General features: G+C 44.0%; 1 protein-coding gene across 9 annotated transcripts in view; it reads right to left on the bottom strand.

Moving 5' to 3' along the window:
- Positions 1-231: 231 nt before the first annotated feature.
- Positions 232-21,040, bottom strand: part of LOC106841716 (protein disulfide-isomerase-like protein of the testis) — a 91,359-nt gene continuing 70,550 nt past the window's right edge. For 5 of the 9 annotated variants that reach the window (XR_011494258.1, XR_011494259.1, XR_011494260.1 and 2 more), the window contains 2 exons: positions 5,725-5,814; positions 1,776-4,717 (listed from right to left, as the gene is read on the bottom strand). Coding sequence is in view for 3 of the 9 variants with exons in the window: in XM_070484761.1 (XP_070340862.1) it covers positions 4,484-4,717; positions 5,725-5,814; positions 6,220-6,398; positions 8,605-8,611 (510 nt within the window). In the remaining 6 variants the exon portion in view is untranslated. Of the gene's footprint in view, positions 1,189-1,775; positions 4,718-5,724; positions 5,815-6,219; positions 6,399-8,604; positions 9,870-21,040 lie in introns of those variants that run through there. The other 4 variants (XM_070484763.1, XM_070484761.1, XM_070484762.1 and 1 more) reach the window with 4 other exon arrangements.

Here is a 21,040-nt window from a genome sequence, read left to right as displayed (position 1 = left end):
TGTGAACAGAAGGTATAGTCATGCTTTAATTTTTATTTTCATGGCTTCATCTTCAAGTACTTCCACTTTCTTCTAGTTCACTTATTTTGCTCTCTTCTTTCATCCTAGTGTCCCATTTCATTACACTGTTTAACAGTCTTTATTCAAAGCAAGCATCTTATATGCAAAGTACCAATTTTTAAATTTCTGTATGGACTGACCCAAGGAAGAGAGGATTTGCTATCACTCTAATTAATATTTTTGAATTCTGAATTCTTTATTACACATTTGTATAGATCAAAGAAGCAAAGAAATGTGCTCAAGAGAAAAAGAGACAAAGTAAGATTTTTTGTGATGAAGCACATAAATTTAAGGTAAAAATACCTTCTTTTCCCGACATTACACTCTAAAAACAGAAGTAAAAGTAATGAGTAAGTATTGCTAACCTCTATATGTTTTGTTGAAGAATAACATCAAATCACTTGAAAGTACTAATGAAATCATTAATGACATAATTCAAAGTGTACATGCTAGGTTGCAATCAGAGGGAGATTGGAACGTCAAGAATTAGGACTTGGTGAGAGTTCTGCTACTAAGTTATTACCATAGTTTGACTTTTGAGCATTTTTGATCCTTGGGAGAATTGAGCCCTGCCTTCTTCCATGTTGTTTCAAGTACTAATACTACAATGCCTTTTTTCATTTAAGGACTTCGAAGATTCTTTTTGTATTTATAACCCTGGGTTAATTTCTTATATCATTCAGCACTCCCTCCCCTCCAAAAAACATAGAACTGAGAAATTGTAGGGGAGAGTACCGGAGATTTCTAGTGATGTTGGACAGTCCTATCCCTTAGTGCAGAGCAGAGAATTTTCAAAGTGAATCTAGTGACAGTATTTACCTTCCACTGAGAACAGCTGTTCATCTGAGCCGTTTGGCTTCAAAGTTTTAGACTTTCTTTGCTTTTGCCTCATCCCCCAGTCAACTAGCCCACTGTCTTGAAAGTAGAAAGTTGGAGTGCCCAGGAAATATTTGTGACTTCAACTATTCTCTTAGTTCCTCGTTTCTGTGTTCAACTTCTCGGCTCAAACTGGATCAGCTGCTTTCAATGATACAGGGGCTGATGTGGGGTATGTCTTGTTGGCATTTCTTCTTTTTAGCATACCGTCCAGTGTTCCTATTGAAATCCAGTACGTGCTTTGTTTCTATCCTACAGGCAGATAGCAGAAAAGAAAAATCAACAGAGAACTTAAAAGGTTATATTTCAATGAACACCTCAGGAATTTCAGAAGTAAACTACCTAGATATGCTGCAAGAATTTCATTGTACAACTTAGCTTTGATGAAGAAAAATATATCATGTCTTAGAATATTAAATTTATATGTATTGACTTAGGTATTTTTCTTCCTGGGAACTAAATCATTAGTGAGAATGTTTTGCTTTAGATTTGAATTCCCTTTAATGAATTTCATGTCAGGGAAGCAAAATTGAAGTCTGAAGAACAGCATGTAGAGAAGGAAAATGCTCAGCTTAAGATCAAGAAGGGGGCCGGCCCGGTGGCACATGGGTTAAGTGCACACATTCCACTTCGGAGGCTCAGGGTTCACTGGTTCGCATCCCAGGTGTGGACATGGCACCAACTGGTAAGCCACGCTGTGGTAGGCGTCCCACATATAAAGTGGAGGAAGAAGGGCACAGATGTTAGCTCAGGGCTAATCTTCCTCAAAAATAAAAAATAAAAATTAAAAAAATTAAAAAAAAAGATCAAGAAGGAGCAGATAACAAAAAGTTCCTCCCATAGACTATATAAATCAGAGAACTAAACCTCATTACATCTTTTATATTTTTTTATTTTTAATTGAGGTAAAGTACACATAACGTAAGACTTACCATCATAACCATTTTTAAGCATACATTTTAGTAGTGTAAAGTACGTTCACATTGTTGTGCAATCATAACATCTTGAATATCTTTTCTCAAATCTGTCTTAAAGGCAGGAGATCTGAGTGCAGGATTCAAGGATTCGAAGCATAAAGCCTCAATACCTAATAAATGTACCCTGGAAGGTATGTTGCTTGTGGGGAAGAAAACCCCATATAGTAAAAATGAGTTTTCACTGGGAAGGTAAAAAATGGCTTCTTGCCCTCAAGATTCTCTCCTTTCTCCTCTCCCCTCCACAATCCAGTTCTTGGGAACATGTGCACACACACAAACAAAATTGTTTTATGCTTTACAGAAAGGAAAAAGAAGCTAGAAGACAACTGTGAGGCAGTGAGATCTGTTAAAGTGGCAAAGAAATCAAATTAAAAATGTTAAAGAACAACATAAGCATGATTGATGAAAACTGTGGACAAAGAAAGATGGTCACAGAGGAGTAAGATATTCACGTGTTGTTACAAATACTGTTGTGTTAGTGAATGTGGGGAACAATCTAGATAATTATAATTTTTTAAGAATATTTACCACCATATTTTTGCCATATTTATTCTATAGAGAAATGTGTTTCCCCTTTCTGCCTTGACTTTTGTAATCTGCACCTTCCGTTCCCTTCTCACTGGTTATCAGAGATTCTTATTTGTAATTAATTTCAGATTGGACGGAGTATTGGTACCAGCTTTAATCACTTCATTTTCTGGAACCCTCTGGTGCATTTACGTTGTGCTCTAGGTTTCAATCCCGTCATAGTATCATGACCTGCCATATGTCTGTCATTTCTTATTAAATTCTAGACATTGGGTAGCAAATATTTAGAGAAAAATTGAGGCCTCGTGTTGTGTTATCTTGCTGCAGAAAATCTGGGAGTTTACATCTGGCGGGTGATCAGGGACGCCAGCAGTACTGAATCCTATTCATCCAGTTAGCAACTCAGACCATTCACTGAAGGCTCAATCCCTCCTAAGGCCAGTGTGTTTTCTGTCCACCTTTATTCTTCATGTGTAATCTCCTGGGACCCAGCTAAGGCCTGCACGTTTTCCTAGGGATGACCTTCATTTAGTGACCGTGAACTCCAGTTGTTTTACTTCTGTGCCCATGGATGTGTGTAAACGCTCCTCAGCTTCTTTACCTCTCAGTAGTCTCCTCTGGAATTACTTGATGAACCCTGGGGAAAGTGGCCCCAAATGCCCGGCTGACCTTAATCCTGGGCTTCCTTCTTCTCCATCTTGGCCTCATGTCTCTTTACTGGCTTGTTAGCAATTTGGTGCATTCAATCATGAATTTCATATTTTGGCCAGTGTTTCCCGTTCTTTTCATGAGGAGATGAGGGACTTCAGACCCACTCATCCATGTTTAAAAGCAAAACTTTTCTTATACTCCCTCAAGAGTCAGGTTTGTGTTAATCCTCCTGAAGCCTCGGGTAGGGGTTGCTCTGTCCTCAGTGGCATCTTGTTTGCATTAAACTGTGAGATGTTTTAGGGTGGGGCTAGTGCCCTACTTCTCTCTGTATCCTCAGCACCTTACAGTGCACCCGCTATGTTCCAGCTAGTCCAGAAATCATTTGCTGAAAGACTGATGGGTGGAGGCACATGGAAAGAAGTGGGTGGCATTAGTGGAAGGAAGAGGGGGGAGTCACATGGATTGGTGGAGTTACATCTATGGTAGTAAAAGGAAAGAAGGGACTTGAGGATTTTCCTAGCACACTGTTGGTTGAGAGCAACATTTCACTTATTGAGATGGGGAAGAGGGGGATAGGTTTGGGGTTTGGTCTCTTTCTTACTGTGCCAAGATACAGTATAAATGAATCAATCCACCTCATTTGAAAGTTTTAGCCAAACTCTGGGGACCCCAACCTGGTGCAGGTGGTGTGCATAATGATTAAATGCAGTCTCCGGAGGTTGCCTGGGAATATATCTCAAGGCATTTCTAGCTGTGTGATCCTTTTTTTTTTTTTTTGAGGAAGGTTAGCCTTGACCTAACATCTGCTGCCAATCCTCCTCTTTTTGCTGAGGAAGAATGGCCCTGAGCTAACATCTGTGCCCGTCTTCCTCTATTTTATACGTGGGATGCCTGCCACAGCATGGCTTGACAAGTGATATGTATGTTCACACCCAGGATCCAAACCAGCGAACTCCGGGCTGCTAAAGCCGAATGTGTGAACTTAACCACTGCGCCACCAGGCCGGCCCTGTGTGATCCTGACTGGTTGCTTCACCTCTCTTTGCCTCACTTTCCTCATCTGTAAAATGGGGATAATGAGACCTAGCTCCCAGTGATGTTGTGGGAACTAGATGAATGCCCAGCCTGTTGTAAACACTCATCAAAGGTGGCTATTATGGCTTCCCTTGCAGCCATGTCTGAATTCCAGGCCAAACAGCTCTTCTAAGGCAGCACCAACCAGGAAAAAGTGTGAACTAATGAATAAAGCAGAGCCAAAGACACTCAGGGGCTTTTATTATCCAGCCCCCACCCACCCACCACAATGATATATAATTTTATTGGAGTAGCTCCACTTAGAAACTGATGCCAGGACCTGGAAAATGGGCACCTTCCCTCCTGGCTTTGGAGAAGCTACAGTTCTTCCTTGACTCGTGGTTTCTTCTCTTGTCTTGGAGGTCCTTTTGGCTTAGCCACCCTTTCCTCCTTCTGAGCTGTTTCCTTCTGTTCAGCTGGCTCTTCCGGCTTGGTCCCATTCTCCAGCTCAGGCAGCTTCTGCTCAGGTAACTCTTTCTGCATAAAAGGTACCTCTTCTTCCTCAGCTAATACCTCCTCTTCTATCACTTCACTTTGTTCAATAGACCATAGCTATTCAAGAAAAGAAGGGAGGGAGGAAAGGAAGAAGGAAGATAAAGAGGCAAGAAATATGTGATAATTGTGATTATAATTGCCAAGGCCACTTTTTCTGGAAGTGCCCAGAGAGAGGCACCTGAGTGATCCTCTTAGATGCAAAGGTTCATTTGGCTTGGGTGGGGACTTTCTCAGCTGTGATTTTGCCCCTCCAAGAACAGGGCCTTTGGGGAACCAGCCTTCCTCCACTCTTAAGTCCACAGATATGGCTGCCGCCATGCCTGGCTCCAGGGCTGGGCATGTGACCCAGGCCTCGATAATTAGGTGCCTGTCCAGGACATTTGCTAGGACTACTAAGAAGTAGGTGCTTTCTTTCTAAGCTGGAAGGATATTAGTTTAGATCTGTGGGGCAATCTTTGACGCTTCATGGGGGAGGTGACTACATTGGAATGAAGCCAACATAGAGGAAAACAGAGATGGGGAGACAGAAAACGAGTTTGAGCTTCTGCATCCACCCATACCTGATGTTCCACCAGTTATATAGGATAAATTCCCATTGTTGCTTAAGTCCAAGAGTAGTGATTCTGACATTGGTAACTGAAGAGTCCTAACTAATACAGATGGCACCTTCCAGCAGATGGCCTCACTGAGGCATGAACAGGATTAAGAGAGAATGGGGATTGTCATCCCATCCATCAAGAGAATAATGCTACAGGGCAGTATGCCATCAAGACATCTGGTTACCAACTCAGGAACAGTGGACCCAGGGAAGCAGCCTTGGGAGCTGTGTGAGACCTCAGAGACTTTGCCCCTCCGAGTGTTTCTAAAGTCTGCTGTTTCTGCTTCCTTGTAGTAAGTGCCTTTGAAATAAAATCATCCAAACTGGATGGTTGCTCAGCCATCTTCAGGTATCTCCAGAGTGCACAAGAATAATGGAATTCTTGGCATACTCTTTCCTAGTCCATTGAGGTCTTGATGATTCTGTTTGGGAAAGAATAACCCAGGGTGCTGCTTTTTCACCTTACCTCATCTTCATCTTCAAGCCTGGTCTTGATTTGACTTTCCAGAAAGTCTGAAAAGCCCTTCATGGTGTGTTCTCCCTTATACGGTACAGCCTAGGAAGGAAACAGAACAGGGTCAAAATGGTAGCCTCTTCCTGCAAGGATTGCTCCATAGGTAAATCCAGAGTCCCATTCCATTCCTAACCACCTGAGTATAGTGGGCAGGTTGCTTAACCTCTCTGAGCCTCCATTACCATGGCTCCAAGAGAAGGATAATAAAAATTCCTCCATCCACAATGATTGGGTCAGGGACTAGCAACTGACCTAAGCTGGACCCCATCTGAGTCTTGAGACTTTTGTGGAAGCTAAAGGAAAACACTCTTTAACACGAACATGAGAGGGTCATTGGAGCTGAGAACGAATCTGATTTAATAGAAGGCAGAGCTGCAGATAGGGAGAAACTGAGTCTGCGCTAATGACACAACATTTCCAGTTATGTGAGCCCTAAGAGCCCCTCACTTGTTGAGAGTCGGTGGGGAAGAGCCTGAAGAAGGGGTACCAGTCCAGGTTCATCAGCTGAATATCATTTGCCGTGATGTCGATCTTGACGATGGTGACTGTGGAGTGGTTTTGATATTTTCTGCCCAACTCCTCCAACACTGGGAACAGCGCCCTGCACTTTTCAGACCAGGTTGCATCTGGAAGAGAGGGGCCATTGCGCAGGCTCACACTAATGAGGACTCTGAAAGCTGACACTCCCCATAAACACCATCACTGTGTTCTACTAATGGTTCTGCTGCTTTGCAAATGGCACTCCTTGTGTCTTTTAATTATATATTAGGTTATTTTACATTTCAAACATAGTACCTGAAACTATTAAATAAATCAGAAAAATATTAACCTATTCTCCTTTCACCAAGATACTAACTCTTTTAGCATGTTGGGACATTTTCTTCTATTCCTTATTTTTCCTTTAACATAGCTTTTCACTCCAGATGAAGAAGAAAACCAAGAAAAATATTTATGCTGGGTGCTTCCTCATGTTCTGCCAGAAAGCATGTGTGTCTCTGTGTGCGACAACATAAGTTTTCCAATGGAGGTTAAACTTGTAGCCCAAGGTCACCCAGTGAGTTAAGCAGAGGAAGGGAGATCTGAAGACAGGTTGCTTTGACTTTTGACCATTATACCATACTGCCTTTCAGTCTGGTGGAGAGAATCCGGCCGTGAAGTGACGAGGAGGTTGTGACAAGTGCCACTACCCCTGGAAAGGAGACACTGGACTTCCTTGTGGGATAGTTCCCTGAGCTTTGATTTTGGCCCAGGCACCCAGCCCTCTGGAGAGAAATCAGGGACCAGCTCCAACACGGAAGGGAAATTGAAACTTGCCTGCTGGTGATTCCGTTAGTTTCTGGCTGTGCAGGAGGAGTGGCCTCAGAGGCCCTGGACACTCCACATTTGGATGATCACCCCTCCTTTTACAAACCAAGTGCCTCCAGGGCCACCTGCTCTCCCAGCAGAGGCTCCGCAGCTCCCCTGGAGCCGAATGGGCGCTGAGTTGGAGCAGGAGGAAACATAATGGCCGCAGTCCCATTGACAATGTGACATCCTGCTTCCAAGAAAATGAGGCTGCTTTTGCCTTTCCCCAGAACCAAGTGGGCACTCGCATAACTCCAGGTGTCAGGTAAGTACAGAAAGGGCCACTGCAGCCTCTCATTTAAAGGCAGCAGATCATGGTTATTTAGCCACGCAGACCTTAAACACCGCACCCTGTGGATGAGAGTCCATTTCAGTGAGATTTAAAAGGCCTGCGTGATGCAATCCAGCCCTCCTTTCACCCTCCATGAAGTGATGGGATCAGAGCTCGAATTGAACTTTTTGCCTTGCAGCTTACTTACAGTGTGGCCTGGGCTAAGGCAGTTAACCTCTGTAAGGCTGGGTTCCCTGTTCTGTATCGTGGGGCAATTCGCTGGCCCTTCCTAAGAGGCTTGTTTTGAGGAGGCAATGAGAGCAGGTGTGTAAACCGCAAGCTCATGTCTGGCTCATGGTACGGGCTCAATAAATGGTAACTGCGTGTTAAATAAAAGAGATGTCTGAAGCAGCTTCATTGTCACCCTTCTCTGCGTCTCAGGCTGGGAGACAGGGTCCCTGGCTTTGGCTCTCACATGCAAATCAGAAACTGGGGAAGGGGCCAGAGTCCTTAGGTGAGCACTGGAAATAATTATAACAATAGGAATAAGAATAGCAATGATAGCTGTCATTTATCAAGTGCTTACAACATGCCAGACACTGTGCCAAGTCCTTTACATGCATGATTCGGGTCCCCAGTTTGGCCACACCAGCTCAGGTAGGTTAAATACAGCACATTTGGTAAGTCACATAAAGCCAGAAGCAGGGGGATTCAGTCCAGCCATTACCAGCATACGCACTGCAGTCAGGCTGCTTAGGTTTCAATGCCAGTTCAAGCACTTACTAGCTGCGTGACTTTGGAAAAGTTTCTTCTCCTCCCTGGGACTCTGTTTAGTCGTCTGTAAAGTGGGAGCAACAATAGTAGCTACTTTCAAAAGTATGTTGTGAGGATTAAATGAGATAACCTAGAGAATGGCTCAGCACAAGGCCTGGCATACCATGGCATTCAGTCAGTGTTAGCCATCAGCTTTATTATTGTTATAAATAGTCACAGGCCTGGATTAAGTGGAAGGTATTTTACCCATTCCCAGAATTCGATTTTTGAGGAGGGTTGCGCTGTAGCTGATTAGCATCTTGGTCCAAACTCTTTGGGTATCTGAAGACCATTTGTGGCATGGTGCTTTGATAGATTTTGGAGATTTTGGTGCCCAAGAATTCAGGAACCACACTTGTAATGTCAGGGCTGTTGCCTCCCGTGGCCTCTGTGGAAGTACTTACAGAACATCACAAATACGTCCCTCTCCTTGTCAAAGACGACGACATTGAAATTCTTCCCAAGAAGCTGCTTAACCAGCCTCTGGTCCCAATATTTTGGAATCTCTTCACTGGATTGATGGTTCTAGGAAGCAAATTTGAGAGGTCTGAGAGTCTCTGGAAAGGGGTTGGCAGTTGGGGCTCCCAGCCCTGACTGGAAACAATGGAAAGTTTTCTCTTGTTCTTACAAGAGACTTGGAAAGAGCTTGAAATGCTGAGATGGATCATGACTTGATGTCAAGCCTGGATTGTCCGGGGCCAGTTGGGATCAGACGACTGAGGAGGAGGCAGGGCTCCAACCTGGGACAGGTTCTAGCATTTCAAAGACACGATTCTTGGAATTCTTAGATGAGAGTGGGGTTCATGTCTTTAATGTCTTAGTTTGTTCTGCCCACAAAAAATTAGCTGTCCCCAATTACTCTGATCATCAAAACCAAGATAATTTACATGACCTTTAAGATCTGTATCACACTTTGGTTCCTGCCAACCTCTCTAAACTCGTCACCATCCCTTGTGTTCTTTAGCTATACTGGTCTTCTGTAACCCAAAGGGGTGCAGAAGGCTTGTGCTGTTCCTCTGCCTGGAGGGCCTCCCCACCTTGTTCCTGCATTCCCTTCTCCATCTGGTTAACTCAGATTTACCGTTTAGAATGACCTCAAGGTAGGACTTCCCTAACTCTCATCCAGACGAGGTCAGATCCTGCTCCCATACGTTCTCACAACACTTGGTACTTGTCCTTGTATCTCTTATTCAAGTGTATCATTTATATTTATTTTTCTGGTTATTTGATTAATGTGTCTTTACCACACTAGAAAGAATGTCACATGAGACTTTTCTTCCCTTATCATTGAGTATCCACTGCCTGGTACACACCAGGACCTTGATAAATATTTTGTGAATGAATGAATGAAAGAATGAACCAAGCTCTTGTTTCTCTTTGAATGAAGTGGTATAAATTTCAGAACCTATATTTTTCTTTGCAACCATTGCTTCCTGACTATCTCTTGAATCCACACCCCTCTCTCTGTCTGCACTGCTACTACCCTAGTCCGGGAAGCCTTCCTCTCTCATCTAGATCACTGGAATAGCCTCCTAGTGTTCTCTCTGCATCGCCTCCTAATCCTCTACATGCCTTTATTCTCCTACAGGCAGAGGTCTGCCTTCACCGTGCAAATGTAGTTTCCCATTGCTCTTAGGATACCAAACCCTTAATACACAAAGAAGTCGTTGCTGTCAGGTCTGCTTAGATCACCAGCCTTATCTCCCACATTGCCTTCCCTCATTCCCACCCCAGCCTCTGGAAAGGACTTGAAGATTCTTTCAAAGGGAGCATAAAGGGGAATGGGGGCTGGGCATGGGAGATGGGAACTGGTGAACATGATGGAGAATTAGGATTGGGCCAGATCAGGCAGATCTCATCACTCATGTGAAGGATGCTCATCTTTATTGTAAGAGCACAAGAGCACCTGTTGGTCGTGGAGATGGAGACGGACACATTCTGAGGTATAACTGGAGGGAAGAGAGAGGATGGGTAGAGCTCCAGGTACATTTGTAGATGGGGGATGGAAAGTGAAGGGTCCCCTGCGTGAAGCCTTCTATTTTATTAGTGATACACGAGTCAAGTACTCAGCTGAGACTGAAAGTAGGAATGGGGTATGAAGAGAAATAGATTCAGAGATTAAGAGAATGAACACACTAAGAGAAACTTACAAAGAGATGTTAGGACATTTCTAAGTGCCCATGGGAGGTTTGGTTTGTGATTCCATGAAGCCAGCCTGCCTCACGGTGATGTTCTTTTTCTCCAGGATAGGCCTGGAAGCAGTAGGGACAAGAGATTTTCACACATTGAAGTGTATAGGGTAAATATTTGGGTTCAAAACTGATTCGGCTTGAAGTAAAGAAGCCTGACTTGTGGCCTATCAAATATACATTGTACATCTGCTTTAACCATTAAAAAATGCACTCTCTTAGGATAAGAATGCACACTTCCCCTCCTACACCCAATTGGTAACATCCTATTGGTAACACCCTATTGGTAATGTCCTATTGGTAACTCCCTGATTAGTCCCTTTCCCAACTGATTTCATGTTGACTTGCTAATTTGCAACTAAATACCTCTTTGCATTTGATGAAAATGTATCTTGGGTGTGTCTTCTGTTCTAAAAAGATATAAAACTATACTGAAAACCATGCTTCTCCAGAACACTTTCTAAGGCCTTCCTGGGTTATAATCCTCACTCTGGCTCAGGTAAAACTCACCTTATTTATCTTATCTATAGATTGGTTATTGGTTATTTGCGTCGACAGTACGGAAAGTAAGTAGGTTCAACCAAGGTTGTGACTTTGCCTGGTAAATTCTACAGGATGTAGAGGAGGTAGGAGGAGGAGGGGATACGGGAGCTAAGGGGGTCATGACCAGAGAGATGAGCCATGGAGTCCAAATTCACAAAGGAGGGCACTAAAAAGATTGTGGAATGGGATCAGAAGGTTGGGGGCCATGAAAAGGATAAGGAATTGTAGCCATGTGACAACTAGAGAAGGGATCTAAGAGTATGGGAAGCTTGAAACCAGGCTTTCAGAGGGGCTGCCATCTCTAGAGTGTGGCCATAAGAGTGAGTGGCTGAGATGGCATGGACACACCAATTGTGGGAGAAAAGACCAGGGTTTTGGATATGGACGTCACTGGAAATGATGGCAGAGTATGGAAGAAGGGCAAGTGAGGAGCTGAAGTCCTCAGAGGGTGAGAGGGAAGTGATCAGAGAACAGCAACAGGGAGTGAGATCAGGTAATCTAAGGTCCAAAGGCGTGGGCTCCCCAGGGTCTGGAGTTGTTGAAGGTAGGAGGAGGAAAGATGGTTTGGAAGTGGCGTGGAGGACACCAACCTCACCACTTCGCCTGTGACAATGTGCATCAGAAAAACAATAGCTTTCATTTTGGAAGGCTGCAGGGGAGGCAGTGTCTGTCGGGGAGCAGACAGAAGGTAATGAGTGTCCTCAGAGGTAAGGTGACCATGCATTCTGGTTTGTCTGGAGAGTCCTAATTTATTCCTGGTGTTCCAGAAATACTTTTAAAGAATGCCCCATTACTCTCAAAAGTGGCCCCATTTAGAAAATAAAAAATCTGGTCACCTAACTCTGCAGGGTGGTTGGGGATACAGCAAGTGCTCAATAAATGGCAGGTGATGTTGTGTTATGTAGCCATCATTTTGCAGCCTCTCCTCCCTTTTAGCAAAATAGGCTCCCTTCTAACCCCTCAAAAATATTAGCTGTGGTCACTAGTCTGAACTGGAGAGAATAGACATCTAGGGGACAAGAAACCTGGTTTTGAATTCCACCTCAGTCATTTCCTGTTGGTGTGTCCTTAGGGGAACTATAAAATCTCTCTAATCTCGCTTTTCTCACCTGTGAAAAGGACTGTTTCATATCAAGGACCCCACCATCTCTAGTATTCCTGAATCCAAATATATGGATGATGAAGACAATTCCCTGAGGCTTCCCATTATATGGTTCAGCTTGCCAGGGCGTTGGTCTAGGAGTCAGATGGTCTTGGGTTTAATAAAAATAATAACAATAGGGATACTGATATGGAGGAAGTATCTTTGTAGCGGATGTGGGAATCTTTCATAAGGCAAGACTGACTTTCTCGAGGAAGGAGTTCATAAAAACCACAGTGGGGTAGAGCAGGGAATGGCAAACTAAAGCCTCTGGGAAAAATCCATCCCTCCTCCTATTTTTGTAAATAAAGTTTTACTGAAACACAGCCGCACCTATTCATTTACAATTGTCTCTAGCTGCTTTCACACTACCAGGGCAGAGTATACAACAAGGACAGTATAAACTAAAATATTTACTTTTTGGCACGTAGAGGGTAGAAGGAAGCCACAAGGGAGATCTAGGTTTAATGCTAGGAAGAAGGCTTTACTCTGCACATCATGAAGACGGGAGCAGAAGGGTATGGTCCCTGGAAGGAGGGAGGAGGTGGAAAGAACCTGCTGCCCAGGGCGTTCTAGAGGAGAGACTTGTAAAAAGAGACGCATCTATTGAGTAAGACACTGTGACACTGTGTGATAGGACCCCTTCCACTGGATCCTCCTAAATATTCAGTTACAGCTCAAAATTCATATGCTTGGTGTGATGGGATTTCTAGTCTTTTTTTCAAATACTTATTCAATGCTTATTATGCGCCAGTCACTCTTCTAAGTGCCTTATGCCTTACAAATATCAACTCTTCTTCTTAACAGCCTGTGAAGGAGTAACATCATTATCCCCATTTTACAGATAAGGAAACTGAGGTACAGAGAGATTCTTGAGTAAGTAAGTGACGAGATGGATTTTGAATGCAACAGTCTGATTCCAGAGGCTGTGCTATACTGCCTCTCTATCAGTTTGAGGCAGAAAATTGGTGTGAAGGACTCTTTAATGTGCTAAGATCCCCCCTCAGGAATAAAAGGCTTACTCCCCCACTGCCAGACCTCTTTGGGGAGTGCACAGCTAAGAAGAGCTGTCTCTCCTAGCACCACACCCCCTTCCCAGGGCAAGCTGCATCCATGCCTGACCCACCTGGGGCTATAAAGGCCCACCCCTTACCCCATCCACCTGCTCAGGAAACTCTGAAAGGTTGTCCGAGCTTCAGAACTCCCCATGGGGTCAGCTGAGGCTTCATAGTGCAACTACATCATAGTACAACTTGACCTTCTGACCAATCCCACTCCCTTCCCTTCCATCTCCTTCCCCAGGTGTTGACGCCAAAGCACTCCCTAACAAACCTCTTGCAGGTTAATCTCCTTCCCAGAGTCTGCTTCTCAGAAAACCCGCCTATGACAATTAGCCTGTGCTGACAACGTGTCAGTGAGCATCCAGGTTACATAGGATCTGAGGGGCTTTAGGCTTAACGTGGTTGCTCTCACCTTCTACCCCAGACTCAAAAAAGGAAAACGTTTTTCTTTCCCTGGGGGAAACTCCTATCTTATACCCAGCTCCAAAAACTGGGTCCCCCTTCCATGTCAACTCCCAAGCCTTAGTTCACTGCTCCAGTATTAAAACAGCTGAAAACAAGTTTAGTGGATTCTATGCTTTTTGCCTTTTCTGGTAGGAGCATTTCCACTTTCCTGTAGGGAGCCACCCCTCCCTCACTCAGTCCATGTCAAGGGTGTAGGGCAGCTCTCTCTCCCATCCTTCCTGCAGTTGCTCGGGGGGCGGGGGGGGGGGCAGGGGAGGGGGGGAGTGATCACATGACCCAGAACTGGCCAATCAGAGTATCCCAACCCCTGGTTACAGGGATTGGTTTAAGATGGACACATGACCTGAATTTGTCCAAAGAGAATCGACTTGAAGACTTTTGCTGGTGCCTTTGGGGAAAAAGATGCTCTTTTTCTCCTAGGATCTGCTAAGCCACTAAAACTGTATGTTTGGAGCTTCTGGAGGCCATTACAAAGGGAGAGCATTTCAAGAAATGAAGCCAATACAGAAAGAAGGAGAGTCAAGGGTTGAAAGAGACATCCCTGGCCACATCATTTGAATGCCTGTTACAAGTCATGACTGAAGCTTCACCTACTCCTGGGACTTACCAATTGTGTGAGCAATAAACTTCAAGCTGGATTTCTGTCCCTTGCAACTGAGAGAATCCTGAATAATATAGCAAGACCTCGGTGCAGAGAGTGGGACTGTAGGCCAGGTATTGGCCAGAACTTGTTCCCATGGAAGCATTCGACTTTCAGTTCAGAGTGAGTTAAAGGCTAAGGCCAATTTTCAGGCATCTGGACAGTTGCTGGATTGTCCTTTTGGGCTTTCTTGGTCATAGCTAGGCAGAAAGTTGGAATTAGAGGCCTTTTCTCAGGCTGAAGATGAGAAATACAAGAGCAGAACCAGCCCCACTTCTTCAAGTTTGGGAAGGATGGGAGCTCAGAGGCCTTAGCTTTCTCGGGTACTTATACGGGGCTGTCACTGACTTCACATGCTGCTGCAGCTCCCTGGTGAGCTGGTCCAGGTCATGGGACAGAAACTGCGGGGCCAGGACTACAAATACCTTCACTGCCTGCGGTGAGGATGAGGGCCAAGAGAGAAGGGATCAGAGGGTGTCATCATCTGGGATAAAGCAAAATCAGTGTTAAGAATTCCACCACAGCCACCAACTGTATATCCCCTCAATTATTCCTCCAGATATCCAGGGCAGGGGAAAAGGAGAAATTGAGGATAATAAAGGTCAGGACTCCAGCTCTCTCTCAAGTGGCTTATTGGATGAGTAGGCAGGACTGTAGGTTGAGACCAGGCTCACCTCATATCCCCAGGACAATAGAGACTGATGGAGAGAAGCTAGATACAAGAGAAGAGAGGAAAATAAAGACTGGGGACCATGAGCCCAAATGATTTGCTTAACCTCTCCGATCTACAGTTTGCACATCTATAAAATGGAGATCCAATCGTCATACTTACTTCACGGGAAATGAAATGAATTCATATATAGCATAGTTTAGTTCTGTGTTTGGCACACAGAGTTGTCTCAATAGAGGATCCCTTTGGAACCCCATTTGCCTAGTGTTTCCTAGATTTCCTTGAGTGACATGTCCCTTACCTGCCAGAGGTTTGACATTTTCAACTTCCGACAGAAATGTGCTTGGACATTGACCCACACCTCTGCACCTTAGCCTTTCCCTACACATACACCAGGCTCTGTTAGACTCCATCTGGGCCTGTTTCTACAACCCTTGTATTAGAGAGAGTCTTTCGTCTTCCCCGTATTCTCATTGTAAACCCCACGGCTCAGGGGCTCTATATTTTGGCTCAAATTCCTCCTTATTCTTCGGGTCCAGGATTGGATTCTGACAAATGCCAAACAGCAGTGGAATCCAAATAGCCCCATAATAATAGACCTTATCTGGTGCTTCTATGTGCCAGGCCTTATTCCAAGCACTTCACAAATATTAACACATTTAATCCTCACAACAACCCCTCATCTTACAGATGAGAAACTGAGGCTCAGAGAAGCTATATAACTTGCCCAAGGTCACACAGCTGGTAAGTGGCAGGGCCAAGATTTGGATACAGGCTGTCCAGCCCCCAGATTACACTTTTAACCACTAACAATTTAGCCTCGGAATCTCATTTTGACCTCACAAGAACTCAACAAAGTTGTTGTTATCCTCTGAGTTTCATAAAAGCCAAGTGACCTTATCAAAGTGAGGCAAGTGGTAGAGGAAAGACTAGAGCCCAGAGAGTCTGATGTCAAAGCTCAGGTGTCTAACATGTCATGTTGTGTTCACCGTACTGCTTCTCCCCGGTCCTAGAGAATGTCAGAGATCAGTTGACTGACCTTTGTGTCCAGTTCTAGCCATTCTTCTCTTGTCCTTGTCCCAGAGGACTTTCTGAAGCTTCTTATTGCACAGGGGGATTCCCTGGGAGTTTTCCAGGCTCAGGCCTCACTCACCTGGAGCCTCCAGCCTCAAAAGCTTCCCCTCAACCTGTTTTTCCTCTGAAAAATCCAACCTCATTAGAGTCATGGACAGCCCACTCTGCACTGATTTTTCCCGACAGGTGGAGTTTGTCTTGGACCTGCCCAAGACTGTCACAGGGAAAACCCAGCAGATGAAGCTTTGAGACAAGGAATGGAAGAGGTCTGGGCAAACTGGGGCTCAGTGGGACCTGCAGGGGCCTTTCCTTTGCATCCTGCCCTTCTTCCGCTTCCATTTCCCTTTGGGTCTTCTGTCTTCATCTGGGGATATGACATTCTTTATGACAAGAAACTCATGTGATTTTTGTCTTTCCTTGGTTATGAGCTCAAAAGCTCTCCATGTTAGATCTTGAAAAAAGAAAAGGAAGGAATGAGATGGAAGAAAGGAGAGGCGAACAGAGGAAAAAGAAAGAAAAATAAGAGAAAGATTAAAATATCGAGAGCAACTGAGAAAGAAAAGAAGGAGGGAGGGAAGGTGGACTGGAGGGAATGAGGAAAGATAGAAAGACTTGGAGAGAAGGAAAGGAAGAGAAGGAAGAAGGGGGGAAGGGAGGGAGGAAGAGAGGAAGGGAGGGAGGGAAGAAGGAGAAAAAAGAAAAGAAAGAGCTGGATAAAAATAGTAAGAGAAACTGATAAAGAAAATGATGAAAGACAGGAAGGATGGGAGGGAGAGAGGAGGGCGGGGAACATAATTACTCCCATAGATAGACAAAGAGACAGTGACAGAGTCAAGCAGAAAACTGAAAGGCCAGGGTATCCCATCTCACTCCTGGGGCAAGACCTCCATACAGAGAAGCTTGTGTATGCAGCTGGGATGGCGATGTCATTCCCATGACAACCCGAACCTTAGGGTGGTCATGAGCAGTGGAGGGGAACCACCATTTATTGAGCATTTGCCACGTGCCAGACACTGTCCTAGCCATTTTATAAATCCTGTCGTGTTTCATCTCGATGTGGCATCTGCAGACCTCGTGTCATAACTGTGAGAACAATATGGGCGCCTCAAAAAGGTGTCCCTTCCCCCAATGGCTCATGTTTGAGGTGGTTTCTCCTCTTTCTGGAATCAAGTAATAAAACATTTTAAAATCAAGACCCTGAGGGTTGTCTTCGGGGAAAACAAAGATGGGTGGAGTGGCATTGGTGAAGAATGAACCACAGACTCAGTTCCTGGGGCCTCTAGGACCCCAAACCACGAGTCCAGAAGAGGGAGGGAGGTGAGGACTATGAGGGCTTCACCATAACCCAGAGAGGGAGTGTGAACATACCTAGCAGATTCAAGTGAGCTGGCGAAGAAAGAAAAGGATCTCTGAGGGTCTATGACTCTTCTTAAAAATGCTGAGTAATAATAACAACAATGGTAATAATAATATCAATCACTTATCAAGCACTTGCCAAGTATCAGGCACTATGCCAATCAAACTCATATATTAATCCCGCTTAATGTCCATAGTCACCCTTGATTCAGGCACTATTATTTGTCCTCCTTAGCGGAGGAGGAAACTAAGACTTGGAGAGATTAAGTGATATTCCTCAAAGTCACACAGCGTCAGGTTCCCACATACGCCTGTCTGCCTACCATGCCCATGCACGCCTTCAATCTGCTTTCCTGCTCTTCTGGCCCTTGACAAAGCAATTCTCTTACAGCTGTCTTTTAAAACATCCACTAGAATGTGGAGATACTGTGATATACTCCTCCTGGAGTCCACTAAATATGCCAGAGTTTTGTTTGGCCTAGTAGAGAAATGCAATCTGCTAATCAAATAGAAAAACTTTGTTTTTTACTGTCTGGATTTATCAATGGTTAAAGGAGTATCATTTAACTGACAACCTCCAAGAATTTAAAATCTAGCAGATTGCTCATCCTGACACTTTCACTGCTATCTTTATCCTATAGCGAGACTGTTTTTAGTCATATGCCTTTACTCAGTGCCCCGTCCACACTCTCCTTACTTTCTCCAGGCTCAGGGATGATTGGTGATGGGAACCCATACCTTTAGGGGAAGTCTATGACCTACCCAAAGAAAAGGATCTGGCTCTTCTCTGCTCCATCCCCTTCTCCAAATGGCTTGTAAAAGCAATCACAATATTCAGCCAGTACCTTTCAGACTGGCTGAAAGGTTTGCTTACTGTGACTACAGTTAAATAACCTTCTCTTGTCTTTTTCAGGATGAGGTAAAGATAGACCACCTCGTCCTTCGTGTCCTTGTCTGGTAAAAGCCTTTCTAGTCTATTAAAGTCCCAGGCTGGCTGCAATTATCCACACATAGAAGGAGGAACTTACCCTGGAGACAGGGAGTCACCTCAGCTGACATTCACTATTATTTCAACATCAGGTTCAAGTTGTGAAATGACAGAGGGGTGGTCATTATATCACATGATAGGGAGTTTGAACTTCATCTGGAGAGTAACAAACTCAGTCAACAATGCATTTCTAAGCGATTACCTTGGTAGCTGAGTGGTAAATACATTAAAGGAGAATCTGAGAAATGCCTAGAAGAATTCCTTCTCCTTGGAACTTGATGCCTTAGTAACTAAATTAGGCAGATGGGGTTAAGGGAAAGGAGACACTGAAGGATGTGTCTAGGTTTTGATTAGGTAAACTGGGGTAGGTGGTTATAATACTTTCTGAGAGGAACAGATTTGGAAGCAGGAACATTGGATTCAGTTGTGGTCATGTTAATTTATCTATGTTATCTATGGAATGTGGAGGTTAGCATATGTTTAGTAATCAGTTGGATATTTAAGTTTGAACTCAGGGGAGAGGTCAAGATTTTAAAAGTGGTTTATAAAATTATTGACAGTGAGAGAGAGAGAGAGAGAGAGAGAGAGAGAGAGAGAGATGGACAGTGTACATTTGGAAGGAGAGGAATTGTTGATGAGGATAAGTCCTTAGAGAACAATAATGTTTAAACAGAAGAAAGACAAAGGGAATTCCATGGACAACGTTGGGAAAGAAGACTGAGAAAAGTCAGGGTATGAACACAGAAAGATGAAAGAGAGCAATTCAAGAGTTGTTTATCATTACCAAGAATAGCAAAGACTCAGAACTGAAAAGAATACGTTGCATTTGGCAGCAAGAACATCAGAAAACTTGTTTCCAAAAAAAACCAAAGATTCAATAGAGTAGTTAAGAGTAGAAAACTGGTGGCTGTGGGTTATCAGTGAAGGATGAGGAATGGAAAGAGATAGAAACAGCTAATGCAGTCTACTCTTCTTAATAAACATTAATTGAAAGGAAGAGGAACAAAAGAAAAGACACAGAATCAAGGAGGCAACTTTTGAGGGAGGGAGGTACTTGACCAAGTGTGGCAAATGTTTTCCTCCTACTCGTGTGGACTGAATTGTGTCACCCAAATTTCATATGTTGAAGCCTTAACTCCTTGTAGTACCTCAGAATGTGACTGTATTTGAACACAGGGCCTTTAAAGAGATAATTAAGTTAGAAAGAGGCCATTAGGGTGGGCTCTAATCCAATATCATGGTGTCCTGATAAGAAGAGGAGATTAGGACAGACAGAAAGACACCACGGGTGTGTGCACAGAGGGTCAATCATATGAAGAGGCAGCAAGAGGATGGCCATATGCAAGCCAAGAGGAAACCAACCCTGCCAGCACCTTGATCTTGGACTTCCAGCCTCCGGATCTGTGAGAAAATAAATTTCTGTTGGTTAAACCCCCTGGTGTGTGGTATTTTGTTATAGCAGCCTTAGCAGGCAAATACACCTGGCCAGTGGCCATTCTCCACCACCACCTCCACGCCATCTTGTTCCTTGCTAAAAGAACCCTGATTTTGTTCAGAATCAGAGTGAGCTCAGCTCACTAGCACATGAATTATGATTGGGTTAAGCCAGTGCTTTTCTAGTTCTCTTCAATTAAGTCAATTAGAAAGGTTTAGTTTGCTCCTTCTGTGTCTTCCGCTCATTTGTGGTGGAGTTTATTTGTGATTCAGCAAATATTAACTCTATACTCATGTCTTTCTACCCCTACTCAATGGAGGAATACAGTTCTCTGCTCCACGAGGTTGATCTTGATGGTGTAGCTTGCTTTGGCCAATGGTATGATGCAAGCAGAAGTTTCGAGTGTGCTTACATAGTTTGCCTTGATTTTGGTGCATCTGCCATCCACCATGAGAAGAGCATGCCCTGGAGAGCCACCAGACTCAGAATGAAAGCCTTGTGGAGCAGACATAACCCCAACACATAGCCCGAAGCTGAGCCTCCCAGACAACCTGCAGACCTGTGAGAAATAAATGTGTGTTGCTGTAAGCCGTTGAGACTTGAGGATTGCGACACAACATTATCACAGCAATAAATAACTGATAAAATCTCAATTCCCCTTTTTAACAGAAAGAGAACAGACTTGTCTCAAATATTTGGCAGGCGACTATACCCTGAAGGGGTTTAATAACAAAAACAAGATGTGCTTTCACTGTATTCACTTTTGGGTTCTTCCATTGTGGAGAGTAAAATTAATTTCTTAATGACAGTAGCATACAGAGTTTCATTTGAACTAACGTAGTTTTTGGTTTTTTATTTAATTTTTGAAGAGAATCAATGTAAAGGAAAATATTGAGTAAATAAGACTTTTTTGCATGGTTATAGCAAAAAGAAAGAAAGAAAGAAAATGAAGGTGAGGCTTGGATGACTGAAGTTTGAGAAACATTCAGGTAAGAATGGAACAAAGTTACAGAGGAGAAGAGTAGGGATGGGACCAAAATGAAAACTCAAAAGGAAGTGCAAGTAGTGCCATCTTACCTAAAAGGAAGTAGCCAAGGATGAGTGGGGAAGGTAGCTAACTTCTAGAGCTGAAGGCTCTGAGCTTGCGTTCAGAGTGCCCTGCATACTCTGAACCTCAGTCACCTCATCTGAAAAACTAGAGGGATCCAACATCACCAAGAGGATGCAGTAGAGATTCACGGAGATTGTGCCTGAGGATGCATCTCACAGGGTCCAGGT

Source organism: Equus asinus, chromosome 14 (assembly GCF_041296235.1).
Source record: "Equus asinus isolate D_3611 breed Donkey chromosome 14, EquAss-T2T_v2, whole genome shotgun sequence".
Lineage (NCBI taxonomy): Eukaryota > Metazoa > Chordata > Mammalia > Perissodactyla > Equidae > Equus > Equus asinus.
Note: the sequence above shows the minus strand (reverse complement) of the source record. Positions and strands in the feature narration are given on the sequence as shown.